The sequence below is a fragment of the Athene cunicularia genome (assembly GCF_003259725.1).
Source record: "Athene cunicularia isolate RWA chromosome 10 unlocalized genomic scaffold, athCun1 chr10_part1, whole genome shotgun sequence".
In the NCBI taxonomy this organism is placed as follows: domain Eukaryota; kingdom Metazoa; phylum Chordata; class Aves; order Strigiformes; family Strigidae; genus Athene; species Athene cunicularia.
In genome coordinates this window covers 22,017,041-22,030,595 of record NW_020799112.1, presented here as the reverse complement: position 1 = coordinate 22,030,595, position 13,555 = coordinate 22,017,041, and the positions used below count along the sequence as shown (strand labels likewise).

Genomic DNA, 13,555 nt, shown 5'->3' with positions numbered 1-13,555 from the left:
GGGGGGGGGGGGGGGAAGTGGTGTAAGGGGAGTTTTATAAAACTATAGTTCAGGGGAGGTGAACTTAGTCTACTCTTATAAAACAAGTATGTTCTCTTACGTGTTGCTGAGCTCACTGTTGCAAGATGTCGTGCATACCAAAAGTAGAAATGGATTTCAAGATGAGGTCGGGTAAGTTGAAGAAAGATCTATCGAAGTATTTACCTTCTCAGTATGTATTTTAACATCAAGATGAAAAGGTCTATGACCACTTACTCGTTAAAACCTGGGGGATGTGTCAGAGGAAGTACTATTCTTAACTGCTGCTTTTATTATTTCCTTACGGATCTGCTCTTGGCCATTACCAGGGAAAGGAACACAAGGCTACCCGGAGCGTTAATCTGACTATGAGGCTCTTTGGTGCCTGCACAGCCCTTGCAGCCACCTGGGATCAAATGGTAGAAATGCTCTTTCAAGTTCTCCCCTCGCCCTGGGCTGAGGGTGTTCCTCTCTGTTCCAACACGTGTTTTCTCCTCTTCCAGAAGCGGATGAATTTCACAGATTGAACAAGCAAGCAAAACTGACTGGCCTTTTCAGGCGAGTCATTTGCTTATGACTGACTTCTGCCCTTGTCTGAAGGGGACTGCCCTGCATTTCTGTTAAGTGTCTCTGTTTCAAGGGAGCGTTTTTCCTCACTCCCTATGACGAACAGAACATGCTGATTTGGGAATGCAGCCAGCAAAATATTTGTAGCTCATTTCAGTGTTAGTTTATGGATCTACAATCGCCTCTGTTTCAATAGAGTACATAACTTTTTTTTTTTTTCTTTCGTGGCAGTTTACAGTAAACTGAAAAGTCTACGGAGAGATGCAATTATTGTTTGAGACCTTGGGCTGCTCTCAGCTGTATCAACTGTAACATAAGCAAACAGAATTTCAGAAGGACATCAGCAAGTTCCTGGCTGAAATTACATACAAACTTGAATTAGAGTCATTGAAGTTAGGGCATATTAAAATGCAAATGGGACACTTGGCTGCTCAGTAAGGAATGTGGGAAGAAACATAGAACTGGATTCTTTTAGACCTAGATGATTTCTCTGGCTATCTGTGATTTTTCTAGCATAAGGGAGAAGGCCTTGTTCAGTAATGTGAAAGCATGAGGGCTTTTTGAATAAAAAGATTTCTGGTTATTTCTTAGTAGAGTTTCTACCTTAGCCAGTTGTTGTAGTAATGATTGTTTCTGGTAGGTTTGATTTGGGACAAATATTCAGTTTATAAAGAATAAATCCGAAGTGGTTAACATCTGTCAAATAATAGGCCAGTGAAACCCGTGTCTAATGTGGGAAGTGTAATGTAGCCTGAAGAAATATTGTTGAGCTTTTCTGAAATAAATCGTAATACTGCTTTTGTTAAAGTAATTGTGGGTGGATTATTTGTGTTATAATTGTCTTGTGTCATAGAGGTTGAGGCATCTAAGGTCATTTCATGCAGGTAGGGTTTATAACTTCAGCATAGCACGGCTTAAGACAAACCATTAAGTTGTGCTGTAGCTAGGTCATCTGCCTACATCTAGGGCTGGCAGCAGGAGGTTTAGGGAGAGGTTAATAGGTAGGGCTTGGGGCTCTGAGAAGAGCGTGGGACACCGCAGCGTGGATGGCAGCAGCTGCCCGCTGTGCACTCCTGCAAAGGCACGGGCAGTTCCTGAACTCCTGTTGGATTTGGATCAGCAGTAGCTGAGAACAGTAGACAATGCTTTTGAAAACTGCTGGGCTAACTGTGGATGGGCCGAGGCCATTCAGCCTGCATCCAGCCCTGCTCTAGGTCTCTGCTCACAGAAATTTCTTAACGGCATCAGTTACTTGTACAGCCTGGGCTGATTGTTCAAGATTATATTTAGGGCTGGAAAAAGCAACTTCTGGGCCCAACCTGATTTTGTGGATCTGTATGGCACCGTACTGGACCTAATGAACTTCCCAGGAGCGAGACCATGATGCAGAGATTCTCCAATTGCCTGTCTGCCTTTTGGAGGCAAATAGTTTGATTAAAAAAAAAAAAAAAAAAAAAAAATCAAACACCACCCCACCCCCCCCAAACCAAGCCAACTCTGTTTCCTCTTGCTCTGAATAATAAAAAAATGATTGTTTGGGGTCCTCCAGCTAAGTGTATTAATTATCCAGTGTGATTAACATCTGTCATATCTAGTGTATCTGTTGCTCATTTCAGGGAGCAAATTACACGTGCAGTTTAATGTTTGATAGGCTTTTAAATTTTTTTGAGTGTTTTAAGCTTTATAGTGTTAATTGGTGAAGGTAAAAGTGCACCTAGATTTGTTACTACAAGAGTCTGGTTTTCAAACTTTATTTGAAGTCTTAAGATTCGGCACTAAACTCCACAAATAGATGTAAAAGTCTTAGGTTTTTATACTGAGGTTAACTGTCTCGATGTCAGGAGTGGCTTAGTTAAAATACTACCAAATTCAACATTTGTTAGTGTTTTCTGAAATCTTTGAGTGTTGGCTGGTGTAACACAGGAGGCCAAATCTGGATTAGCTCTTGGCTTTTCATAAAATATAATATTCCTGCTTTTTATATAGTAGCTTTGGCACATTTGTCCACAAACCCAAAGGAACTCAAATTCCTGACGAATAAAATATACGCGTTACCAACTTTTGATTAGTTCTGTTTGTTGTGCTTTGGTTAAATTAGATGACTTCTTGTCTGCCTGTGACCAATGTGAACGTGAGTTCTTGTATGCAAAAAACCCCCCTTTCTTAAATTGCTTTGTTAATAAACTTTTAGGGTGAAGTTCTCAAAGTAGCAAACCTTGAGTAAAGAAATATATGAATGTTGTTAAAAAATCATTGTAGACTAAACTTTTAAGGAAGCTATCTGTAAGATTCTGGTTCTCTATAAAAAGTATAAGCTATAAATGGAGAAAAAAGACAACACTTTTGCTCTGGTCTTTTTAGAGAAGCAGTTCTCTGCAAGTATCTGTGGAAGTGAGGGAGAATTAGTGAAAATAACCGAGGTGTCATTTCTAAATGCTGTCTGTTAAACAGATGGTAAAACTGCTGAGGCATGTTATGCTGACACCTTGCTGTTGAAGCAGCCAGCAGGGCTGAAGGTCCTGCAGAAACATATGTTGCATAATAACCATTGATCTAACAGGGGGTATTTTCTCTGTTTTGAAAATGCTGATAGGTTCTTATATTTCAGTATCACAGATAGTTGATCGTAGATGCCAACTAAAAATAAATGCCTACATGTCACTAAAAAAAAAAATAATCTCACAATGTATTTCTCCCTTAAAAATGCAGGAGACTGACTTTAATGAATTCCATGCAACAAATTATTTATGGCTTTGCATGGTAGAGAAAACATAACTTTTAGAATCCATGAAATTCATAGCCTCTTCACATGATAACTGAGTTTTGCTGTTTTGAAACTGTTATTTTCCTGTGATGAATAGCATATGGTGGCAGTATTTTATGGAAGAAAAAGAACTCGCTTTGCTTGATTTAGAGTTCAAGAGAACCAAATAATATACCTAGCACAGCATGAAAAGAAAAATATGTTTCTAGTGTAGCTCAGAAAAGTTGTTTTGTTTCTTTTTTTTTATTCTCATCAAGCTTGTAACTAATGTCGATGTTTGGGTGTTTAAGCAAGAAGAATGTTGGCTTTATAAGGGATCTGTTGAGCTCCTGTTTTCTTAAGCAGCCATAGTATCACTGTTTGTTTTTTCAATTTGAATTGATACTTTATATTCCCTCCAATAAAAGCTGTATGCTTTCTCATTTTGCCGTACAGCTGTGGATTTCTGTGTGAAGACTTATGTACAACTAGCTGTGTGTTTATTTCCAGTCTTTTCCTGACTATACTTAGCTTCTAATTCCTGGGATAGTACTCCAACAAAAATTAGTCACAAAAGCTGGTAGAGAAAATGCCTGTTATTTCAACACCCTGGTCTTATAAAAGAACCGCTTCAAAAGGCGATGTGGTGAATCCAGCAATTAAAAAGGGCATTAAATTCAGTTAACTGTCTTCAAACCTGACGAATTACAGGTAACCTTCTCAATACTGTTCTGAAGCGTGTGGCTCAGATAAGTATGTCTGTTTAAAATCTGTTTCTAGCCAGTTTCTTATGGGAGTTGCAGAAAAAAATCCCCGATCTTAACTATTAAGGCTTATTAACTGTATATTCATAAAACAGATGAAAATGAGTTTTGGACTGGGTTATGTTCTTTCAGTGCTTTTCCTCTTCGAGCACTCACTTTGGCATTGCACTAGAGTTCTTTAAATGTATTGTGTACGGCAGCTGTCTGTCCTCACATGTTTTTAATAACTTTCTATAGACTAAACCAATGAATCAGTAAAATAAAAGGCCTCTTTGTTAGCACTGTATCATTAATTGAGGTTTATGCACTTACGGTTTGGCAAGCAGGACGTTTGAGTTCTCTGGCTGTTAAGAAATTAAAAGTTAACAACTGACCCACTTGTCTGCCTTGAAAAAACTGGATGCGTGCTCTCATGAAACAGAGATCCAAACAGTTGCACCCTCCATTGGCATTTAATTGTTAACGTTTGTGATGTGTTTCAGAGTGTCTTTGGCACTTCTTTGAAGGCAGTTAGTCAGCTTGTCAGAGTGAGGCACACTGCTAAAGAGCATTCCTGCTATCTGATCTATGTATTAGTTGTTTGGAGGTCAACAAAAATCTCCACTGGAGGATTTTACTCTTTGACTGGAGGAGAAAGTACTGTTGAAGGTTGGTTATCAAGGCTAGCTCTGCTAAAAATAGCAGGGAAGACAGCAGAATAATAAAGTGAATAACAGGAGCCTGTACTAAAATAATGCTGGTAACAAACACAAAGTTCTGAGGTTTTCTAAAATACAGCAGACTTTTGTCCCACATTCCAGTAATTTATTTGAAAGGCATGTTCCATTTGAGGATTGCCAAGAACTTTACAAATACTAAGCCTTTTAACATGTCTAAGGTATGTGCTGTGCCATTTTAAAAAGAACCTCATAGGCAAAAATGATAGTTACATTTTTTCCAGAAGCTTGTGGTCTATAATAATGCAGAAAGTTTTCACTTGGTAGTTCAGAGAAGCTTCAGACTTTTCAGGTATGAAAACCTGTTGTAGCTTTCTATCTCAAATGAGTTTGTGAATGAGAAATACGGGTGTTTTCTTTTTATTTCCATCCTCCCCTTGCAATCTGAATATAACACATATAAACCACAAATTCAATTTAATGATATATCTCTAGATTTCTAGTCTATGACAAGCTCTGCAGTCTTGTTGTGCTTTTTTGGAGGAATAAAAATTGGAGCTTATACAAATGTGAGGCTCTGGTTCTCCATATACATGAATGGTTTAAAGATGAAATGGACAAACTTAGGACAACAGACCTAAAGAAAAAAGGTACTGGAATTATTAAGGGAAAAAGAAATACCTGTAGCCTTTAAAGTCAGAGCTGTTTGAATGAAGAATGCTGTCAGTGGGACAAAAAAATGAGTAGAATTGGCCTGGAGTCTTAATACTGTAAAACACTGGCATCAAAAATGTGGTCATGCTAGAAGGAAGGTGGAACCCACGGCTTTGCTCTGAGGTGGAGGGAGTAGATGTCAGCGAGGTGTGGAGCCTCACTGTGGAAAGTTTTACGGATGAAGGCTACCAAAATCCTTGGGTGATGAGTTTGAATAAGAGTTTGTGGTACACCAACAGATTTGGGAAAGAATAAGCACCAAAGCTTTTGTTAGCTGGAAAAATCAGGAACACCAGAAATGCAGAGGCTACGCAGACTACAGTGCTGAAGGCTTTCCTCACTCTGTGCAAAAAAGGGTGGTCTTGTTACAGTGTAGATTTTTGAGAAATGCCATAGGCTTATACATACCTTTTAAAAATTTCATGCCCTCTCGATTTCAGTATGCAGACAGCGTGCTAAAATCTTCAAGTTAAATGACCCGTATAATACATTTTCCTGCTTTTGTGGAGCTTCGCTAGGGCTTTCAAATCGCAAATTAATTTGAAACTGCTCGGCATATGCTCCAGTAAGAAGTCAGCTAAGGTGCTGTGACTGTTGGCTGTGACTATTGGCAAACACGTAAATTACTAAAATCTTAATTTCTTTTGACAGCCAAAAATGGATGATCAAAAGCAAACCGTGTAATGATACCACGTGTTGTTAGTCCCTCCCCTGGTACTTGCTGCATTCGTAGCGTGGTTGTCGTTGGACAGTCCAGACATCCAGGTCAGGGCAGAATCTTACAGATTATAGTTGATAAAACTAACCTCCACGATGTCTGTAGGCAAATGTTATTTTTTTCATAGTTATAATGAATTTTAGCACATGTTCATATCTCAGCAGGAACGTCGGCAGGGGTAGGGGAGATGCCAAACTTGAAGCTCCTGATGCCAGGCTGGGGACCACTGGAATTGCTGGAACTACCAAAGCATTTATCACAGATGAAACTTACTTTGCTTCATCTTATTTTTGATAGTAGCTGTATTACTTTGAAAAGAAAAAAAAATATTTATTCCTGTTTTAAACAGCTGTCTAGGTTTGTACAAACTGTAGGCGTTCCTAGGAGGCAGGTCTTTAGTTCTGTGTTATTTAAATGTTCAGCTGCTTAAACATACACCCAGACAATTATTTTACCAAAACAGCCAAGGGAAAAGTGTCTTTACTCTTTGCCCTTCAGGATGATGCTTTTACTGGAAATGCTGACAATCTTAGCCCTGATGCTGACTGTCTCCTGTTTGATTAGCATTAGTCTCTGATTTAAAAACCAAATCTCCGCCCCCAGCTCCCTCAAACTTCATTTATTTTGAGGAAGGCAGAACTGTCCAAGGCTCTGAATGTTGGGTCAGTCAGAACTCGTTCTATACAGAGCAAGTTTTATTGTCTATAAGTTCTTAGAAAACTATCAGGACTTTGGAACAATGTTTTAAAATCACTTTGCAACTTTGAACTTTCTGTGTTTTTTTAATTTGTTTTTTATTTTCTGTAGACTCGAGATGATTTTCTTGGGCAAGTGGATATTCCTCTTTATCAGTTACCGGTTTGTATTTTTCGTTTGTTTTTTGTTTTAAGACTGTGAAAGGGAAAAATTATTCTGTATGCAACTTTATTAGTCATTTAAGGAAGCTAACTGTACTGATGATATGTGACTAAATTCTCCTGCTCTGTAGGTTTTTTGTTTCATTTTCTTTTGTGGATTTGCTAGAAGATTTTTAAGTGCTGATATTTATTTTTAAAATGTAGGTTACCTTGTGTTTAGATACTGCTTTCTGCTGCTATGAGAGTTGAGTGCTTTTAGCTTTTTCAAGAATAAAAATGCAAGGTTTGAAACGGGGTTAAAGACAAGAAGAAATTGTAATTATTGTCACGTTTCTTAAAATATTTTTGTTAAAGTCTACAATTTTACTTTTAGTATTCCTTATTCCCATAAACAGATACAGAAGAGGGTAAGTGGGAAATAAAGCTAGTGCTGCTTTGTACTTTTTTGTTTTTTAGTTTTTGTATTCCTTGTGCAAATCACATTGTTAGTTTTAAAGAAATATCACCAAGAACATTGAAATAAGTAAGCCTTTTCATTTTCTTTTGGGGTCTCAAAACACTAGCAAATATGAACAGATTTATCAGCCACTGATAGGATAGATGAAGTCAGGATAACAACTGTGGCTAAACCTTTCGAGGAGCAGTTGTTTGTTCATTCTGGGGAGAACCGTGTCAGGAGTAGTTGCAGACACGTCCCGTTTCCCACTGTAGCTGGGCTCAGGATCACACGAGCTCCTCTCCCTCAGGCAGGGGGTTGGAGAGCCTGGCTGTAACGTCCTGCTGGAGAAGACTCTCTTCACCTCCCACTAATAAACTGGACAGCAGTGTCTGGAGTCTTTTGGAGATACTGGTGCATTTCCTTTCTTTTTTGAGTTAGAGTTTCACTTGACTATTTTCATGACTTATTTTCTTACCTTCCTCAGACATCAACTTTTCCTCATCTTTATTTCTGCTTCCTGGTTCCTTGTTCCCAATTACTTTGTCTTACCATCTATATCCATTGTATTTTATTGGCCCAAATATAGGTGAATTTCTTGGAAGTCTCTCATTTACATAAGTAAATACATATTGGATAAGTAAAATGAGTTTATAAATTCTTTATTACATGCAGTTTTGGTTTTACTTGATCCGATGCAAATGCAGAGTGTTCGTAACTAAAAAGAGCTGGTAATCAGGGCCATGTTAAAAGGGCAAATCTTCTGCAAGATAGGATAGTTGGCAGATAAAAATTTGCTCTTTCCAAAACCAAAATGTATTAATCCAAGTGTAATCTAGCATTGAATATGAGGCAACTGTTGTTTTTGGAAAGTCAGACAAATAATTATAAAATTTAGATTAAGAAGATAATCTCTTGGTTTTTCTCTGTGATGTATTTCCACAGTGTGTGTGTTGGTAGAAATAATGTTGAGGAGGGGGGAAAACCCCAAACCCCACAAAACCAAAACCCAAGCTTAATTTCATTTTAATTTCAAAGTGGTATTTACCATAGTTGTAAGACAATTAATTTTATAAGGATAGAACCTGACCTTCCTGATAACACCACTATAACACACATCACTACAGGATCAGAGGTGTGCATTTTAATGCCGTGAAGGTGGAACACTTCGAGTGTAGTATTTCTAAATTGTGTTAATAAGAGTTTACACTGAGGTGCCTGAAATACAAGAGACCACTTTTCTTTCTGAGATTTGGTGTAATAGTTACCGCATTCAGTAAAATTTAGTCAGCTTAATTTTAGGACTTTTTCCACAAGAAAGCTCAGCAGTTCCAAATAAAATGCTAAACTCTCAAACTTAATTGTGTCTGACCTTTAGATTCTGGGGTGTTTTTTGTTTCTTTCCAATCAAATGCTGACACAGATTAGATATTTCTTGAAAATACTGTTATAGAGTTAGTTCAGCCTTTGAGGATTGCATCATGTACCATTGTGCTTAATTAAAAGAGGCCTAAAAATATATCAGTTGGAAGTTTTTCCTCATCTTATACAGTATACTTCTTGAAACGGTTAAAATATATTCATTAACAAGAACCTGGAGTCACTCCCCAGAATTTACAGATGGCTAGGGGAAAAAATAAACACCAAACCAAACTTAGATTTACAAATGTTCCTAAACATACAATATTAGTAAAAAATCAAATGTTTCTATAAGAATTGCAGAACTTCAGATGGATTATAAAGATTTATGTTGATAAGTAAATATCTTTGTTTTCTTTAATGATCTTTCATGTGTATTTCTCTAGCTGTACCTGGGATGTATACTTATAAAATTACATCTGGTTACCTCTGTGCTTCTTTCTGTTGAGCAACTTCACTTTTGTGAATCAGAACACAGATGTTCTTAGAATGGATTCTTCTGTGATTATTTTTTTTAATCCCCAAGTCATGAAGCTAGAAATGGCTTTTTATGTATGTTCTGTGAAACAAAAAAATAAAAAAATTTGGAAAAGATACTGACCAAGGGGAAGAAGAGTTATGGTAGATCTTTTAAATGTGAGAATTCAGAATCTGTTTCTTAATTTCAGGCTAAACAGGGTTTTTTCTGCACTTTAGAAACTGTATACACTGAAAGGTATTTTTTTTTTCTTTAACTGGGGCGTTAGTCTCATTACTAAGATTAAAGCTGGTATTGCTATTACTGTACCTAAACCTGTAATTGAAATCCTAAAATGTCATAAGATTTTCTTTAAAGAAACTAATTGTAAATTTATGATAGTTTTGCTTAAGTGTCTGATACAGATTTTTCTTGAAAAAACTTTTCTTATTGCAGACAGAAAACCCAAGTATGGAGAGACCATATACATTTAAGGATTTTGTTCTTCATCCCAGAAGGTCAGTAAATGCCACATGAAAATTCTGGCTTACAAACCAGCATTGTGTAGATATGAAATTACTTGTAGATATGTGAATACTGGCTAAATTTTTGTCTTCATCAAAGAAATCTGAGCATCAACAGAATCATGTATTTGTGGCTCTACTAAGAAGTTAGCATTTGTTTAAATACTTAAATTAATTATTTGTTAAGAGTAAACCATTTCTCTTCAGGCCATGATATAATTCACATTATAACTTCCATCAGAGCAGTTGACTGTTTTGCTGAACAGAGAAATCCGTGACCAATGTTATGCCATAACTCATCCCTTTTTAACTTGAAATTGTTTCCTGCCTTCCTATCTCTTTTCGTGTAAGCAGTTTCATGTGACCTTGGTTATAAACATAAAAAAAACCCTTAAACGTTATAAGCAGCTTTTCAGTTTGGGAAGACCTGTGTTAGGAAACCAAGGATTTATTAAAAAATGATAGATTACACTTTGACACTGATACTAGTGTTATGCTTTTCATGTTTGTTTTTAAGATGTAAATTCTTAACCTAAATCTGAGCAGGTTTTAACAACTTTTATTAGAAATAATACATAAAATGCATGTCAGCATTTGTCAGATAATAGGTTCCAGTTTAGCAATAACGTCAGAACATGTGGGCTCTGTAGATCTTCCCCAGCCACGCTAGTAGAAGTATTTTATAAGTATTGTACACTTTTTTTGATTTTTAACAGATCAGTGGTTTTAACAGAGTGGTTGTAAGTTTAATTTTGATCTCCTGTTTTTCTGAATTTAACATTTCCCATCCTCTAAATGAATGAAGAATAATATTTATTGTCTCTACACAAACTGACTTCAATTGTTGTTTGTTAGTTAAGGATCTGACCTCTTCTTGTAGTGACTACCACATGAATTTGGCAATGCTCTGTAGTAAGAGATACTGCCGCAGGTTCAGGCATTTTTCTGCCTTGAAATCTTATAACTTTTAGATGCTTTAGTATTATTAATGCACGTTCTTCAGTGTTGCTTATATTTGCATTTAATCAGACAGGAATATTAATAATAAGGTTCCTACCTTCCCAGTAGCTCAAGCAGAGTAAGAATTGTTAATGTGGTAATACCCTGAAATTAATTAACTATTGTATTGTAAAGTAAGATAGTACATTACTTTCTCTTTTCAGCTATTTTATTTCCAGGTAACAATTTCACAAGTGAACAATGAGAACATTTTATTTTCTCTTCTGCAGCCATAAATCAAGAGTTAAAGGCCACCTCAGACTAAAAATGACTTACTTACCTAAAAGCAATGGGTCTGAAGAAGAAACCACTGAACAGGCTGAAGAATTAGAGGTGGGAAAAGATGTATTTATTGGTGAAAACCCTAGCAAATGTCTTCAGTTATTAGGGGTAGTTACAGTAAAAATAGCTAGGAATCACTAAGCTATAAATAGTATTTTAGAAAAAAATGACCTAAAAGCAGTTGCTTGTATTTTACATAGAAGTTTTAAGTCGGTAAAAATTCTGGAGCAGTTGTTATAACTAAAGGAGTGACTTTTGTCAGTATATCTGCAAAACAAAACCTACTTTAGGCTTTTGGTGGTGTTCTGGTACTGACTTGCCATATGTCTATAACTTTCTTGTTTTAGAATTAATGCAAGTATCAATGCCCAGTATTTTTACTGCTGTCCAACGTTGTTTGACCCCAGCTAGCCAGATGCTGACAACTTGCTGGTCTTATAATTTCAATCCCTCCAATTTATAGGGATATTTTAATCTTAACTGCTTTACAAATGTAATCTTTTGTAAGCACAGCCAATTTAGATCAATGGATTTCTTTTCAAGACTTAAACGACTCTTATCAGCATTACTGCCTTCGCTGTGATAAAGTTTTGTTCCAAAATGGTATGCTTATCTGACTAGAACATTGGCAGCATATGTATGAAATGAAATTTATTTACTTTTAAAAATCTATGCTGTAAATGCTGTTTATTTTCCTGGAATAAAAAACTCTTGATGCTAATAAATATCTTTTAAGGAACTTGAGTTAAAAATAAGATTTCTGCATGCATAATTTGTCCTATTACTTCTTAAGAAATACAATAAAACCCAGAGCCAGTCTTTCTGGCTCAGTGGAACTGCATGTTAAAAGGGGGGGTGGCTTAAACAAATTGAGATACTTACTCAACGTCAGCAATATTAAAGATAGTTAATATTATATCTCTTAGCCTGGGTGGATTATCTTGGACCAACCAGACGCTGCTAGCCAGCCACAACAGCAGCAGCAGGAATCTCCTCCACTGCCTTCAGGCTGGGAAGAGAGGCAAGACATCCTCGGCAGGACCTACTACGTCAATCATGAATTCAGAAGAACACAGTGGAAAAGACCAACGGCTCAGTATGTCTTCTGGCCTGAAAATTCGAGTGTCTAGTGTAACTAGTTCACTCTAGTTACATTGAAAGCAAGGAGAGCTAGAAAGTGAACAGCTTGAGAATTAGTAGAGAGCTGTCCATAGCTTAATCTTCAAGCCCTTGTGTAATGGTCACTGGGTAGTGGTCACTTGAACTGCACAGTGCTCCTCCTGTGCTCTGGAAGTGTGCATTCAAATAGCAACTAGTTGCAGTTGTAAGAGATAATAACTATAGTAATGGCAAGGAAAATATTTTCTAGCTTCAAAGCCAGATTCCTCCTTCCCAGCAGGAACTGCATTCAATTATTTACCTTGATTTTGGTTTTTTTAGTTTATTCTTTTTCCTTAACGTGAATTACAAAAGCAATACCTGGAATGCTGTCTGGTTCTTCAGTTTAATTTACACTTCATGTTAACATGAATGCTTATTATTTTTAAACAGTTTAATTTTTAGAGCCCATGACTGTTTCTTTTTCTTCTACCAGAATGACTATTAATGTATGTTTTTGCTGTTAGCCTAACTTACTGTTGAAAGGTAAAATATGGCCAGTGAATGCTGACTTGCCCCAACAGGGACAACGTAGCTGTTGCAGATATTGGGAGTGTGCAGTTGGAGGCCCAGCATGTGTTCACTCACCGGCGACAGATATCAGAAGACACAGAAAATCTAGACAACAGAGATTCCCCCGAGGTAAAAACAAATCTAAATGTTTCTAAAAAGTTACTTGCATTTCAGTCTAGTCAAAAAGCTTATCTTAACTATTTGTAACTTGGAACTACTTTTCTTAAATATTTGTTTTTACTTTCTTTTTAAAGAGCTGGGAAATTATAACTGAAGACGAGGCAACAATGTATAGCAATCAGAACCTTCAAATACCTCCTTCCCAGAGTAATTGTGATATACAGACCCATCTCGCAGAAGAACTGAGTACCAGACTTACTACCTCTGGAAGTTCAGCTACCGGCCAGTCAGCAGCCTACACTGTAAATTATTGTTCTCATTGTTCTGAAATATCTATAATATTTTTGCCCAAATTCACATTTAGAATTGACTGTGCTTTTTCAAGTTTGTACAAAGGCATCGCTTGTGTTGAAGGAAACAGCGAAGTGAGAGTAACGAGACTTGATCTCTGCTATTCAAATCCGGTGTATAGCAAGAGAATTTCAGCTTGCTTGGGTGGCCTAAGGAAAGAAACAGGCTGATGATCAAATTATTTGTAAGAGCCAGATAGAATGACAGTCTTGCCTCCCTTCAGCTCCATCACCCACCCCCCAAAATTAAAAAATTTAAT

At 36.9% G+C, this 13,555-nt stretch overlaps 1 protein-coding gene across 4 annotated transcripts in view; it reads left to right on the top strand.

Annotated features, from left to right (window-relative positions):
• Positions 1-13,555, top strand: part of NEDD4 (neural precursor cell expressed, developmentally down-regulated 4, E3 ubiquitin protein ligase) — a 58,515-nt gene that overhangs the window by 28,394 nt on the left and 16,566 nt on the right. For all 4 annotated transcript variants that reach the window (XM_026856190.1, XM_026856191.1, XM_026856189.1 and 1 more), the window contains 6 exons: positions 6,988-7,038; positions 9,806-9,867; positions 11,103-11,205; positions 12,081-12,250; positions 12,837-12,954; positions 13,080-13,247. In XM_026856190.1, the coding sequence (XP_026711991.1) occupies positions 9,821-9,867; positions 11,103-11,205; positions 12,081-12,250; positions 12,837-12,954; positions 13,080-13,247 (606 nt within the window). In that variant the 5' untranslated portion in view covers positions 6,988-7,038; positions 9,806-9,820. The remainder of the gene's footprint in view (positions 1-6,987; positions 7,039-9,805; positions 9,868-11,102; positions 11,206-12,080; positions 12,251-12,836; positions 12,955-13,079; positions 13,248-13,555) is intronic.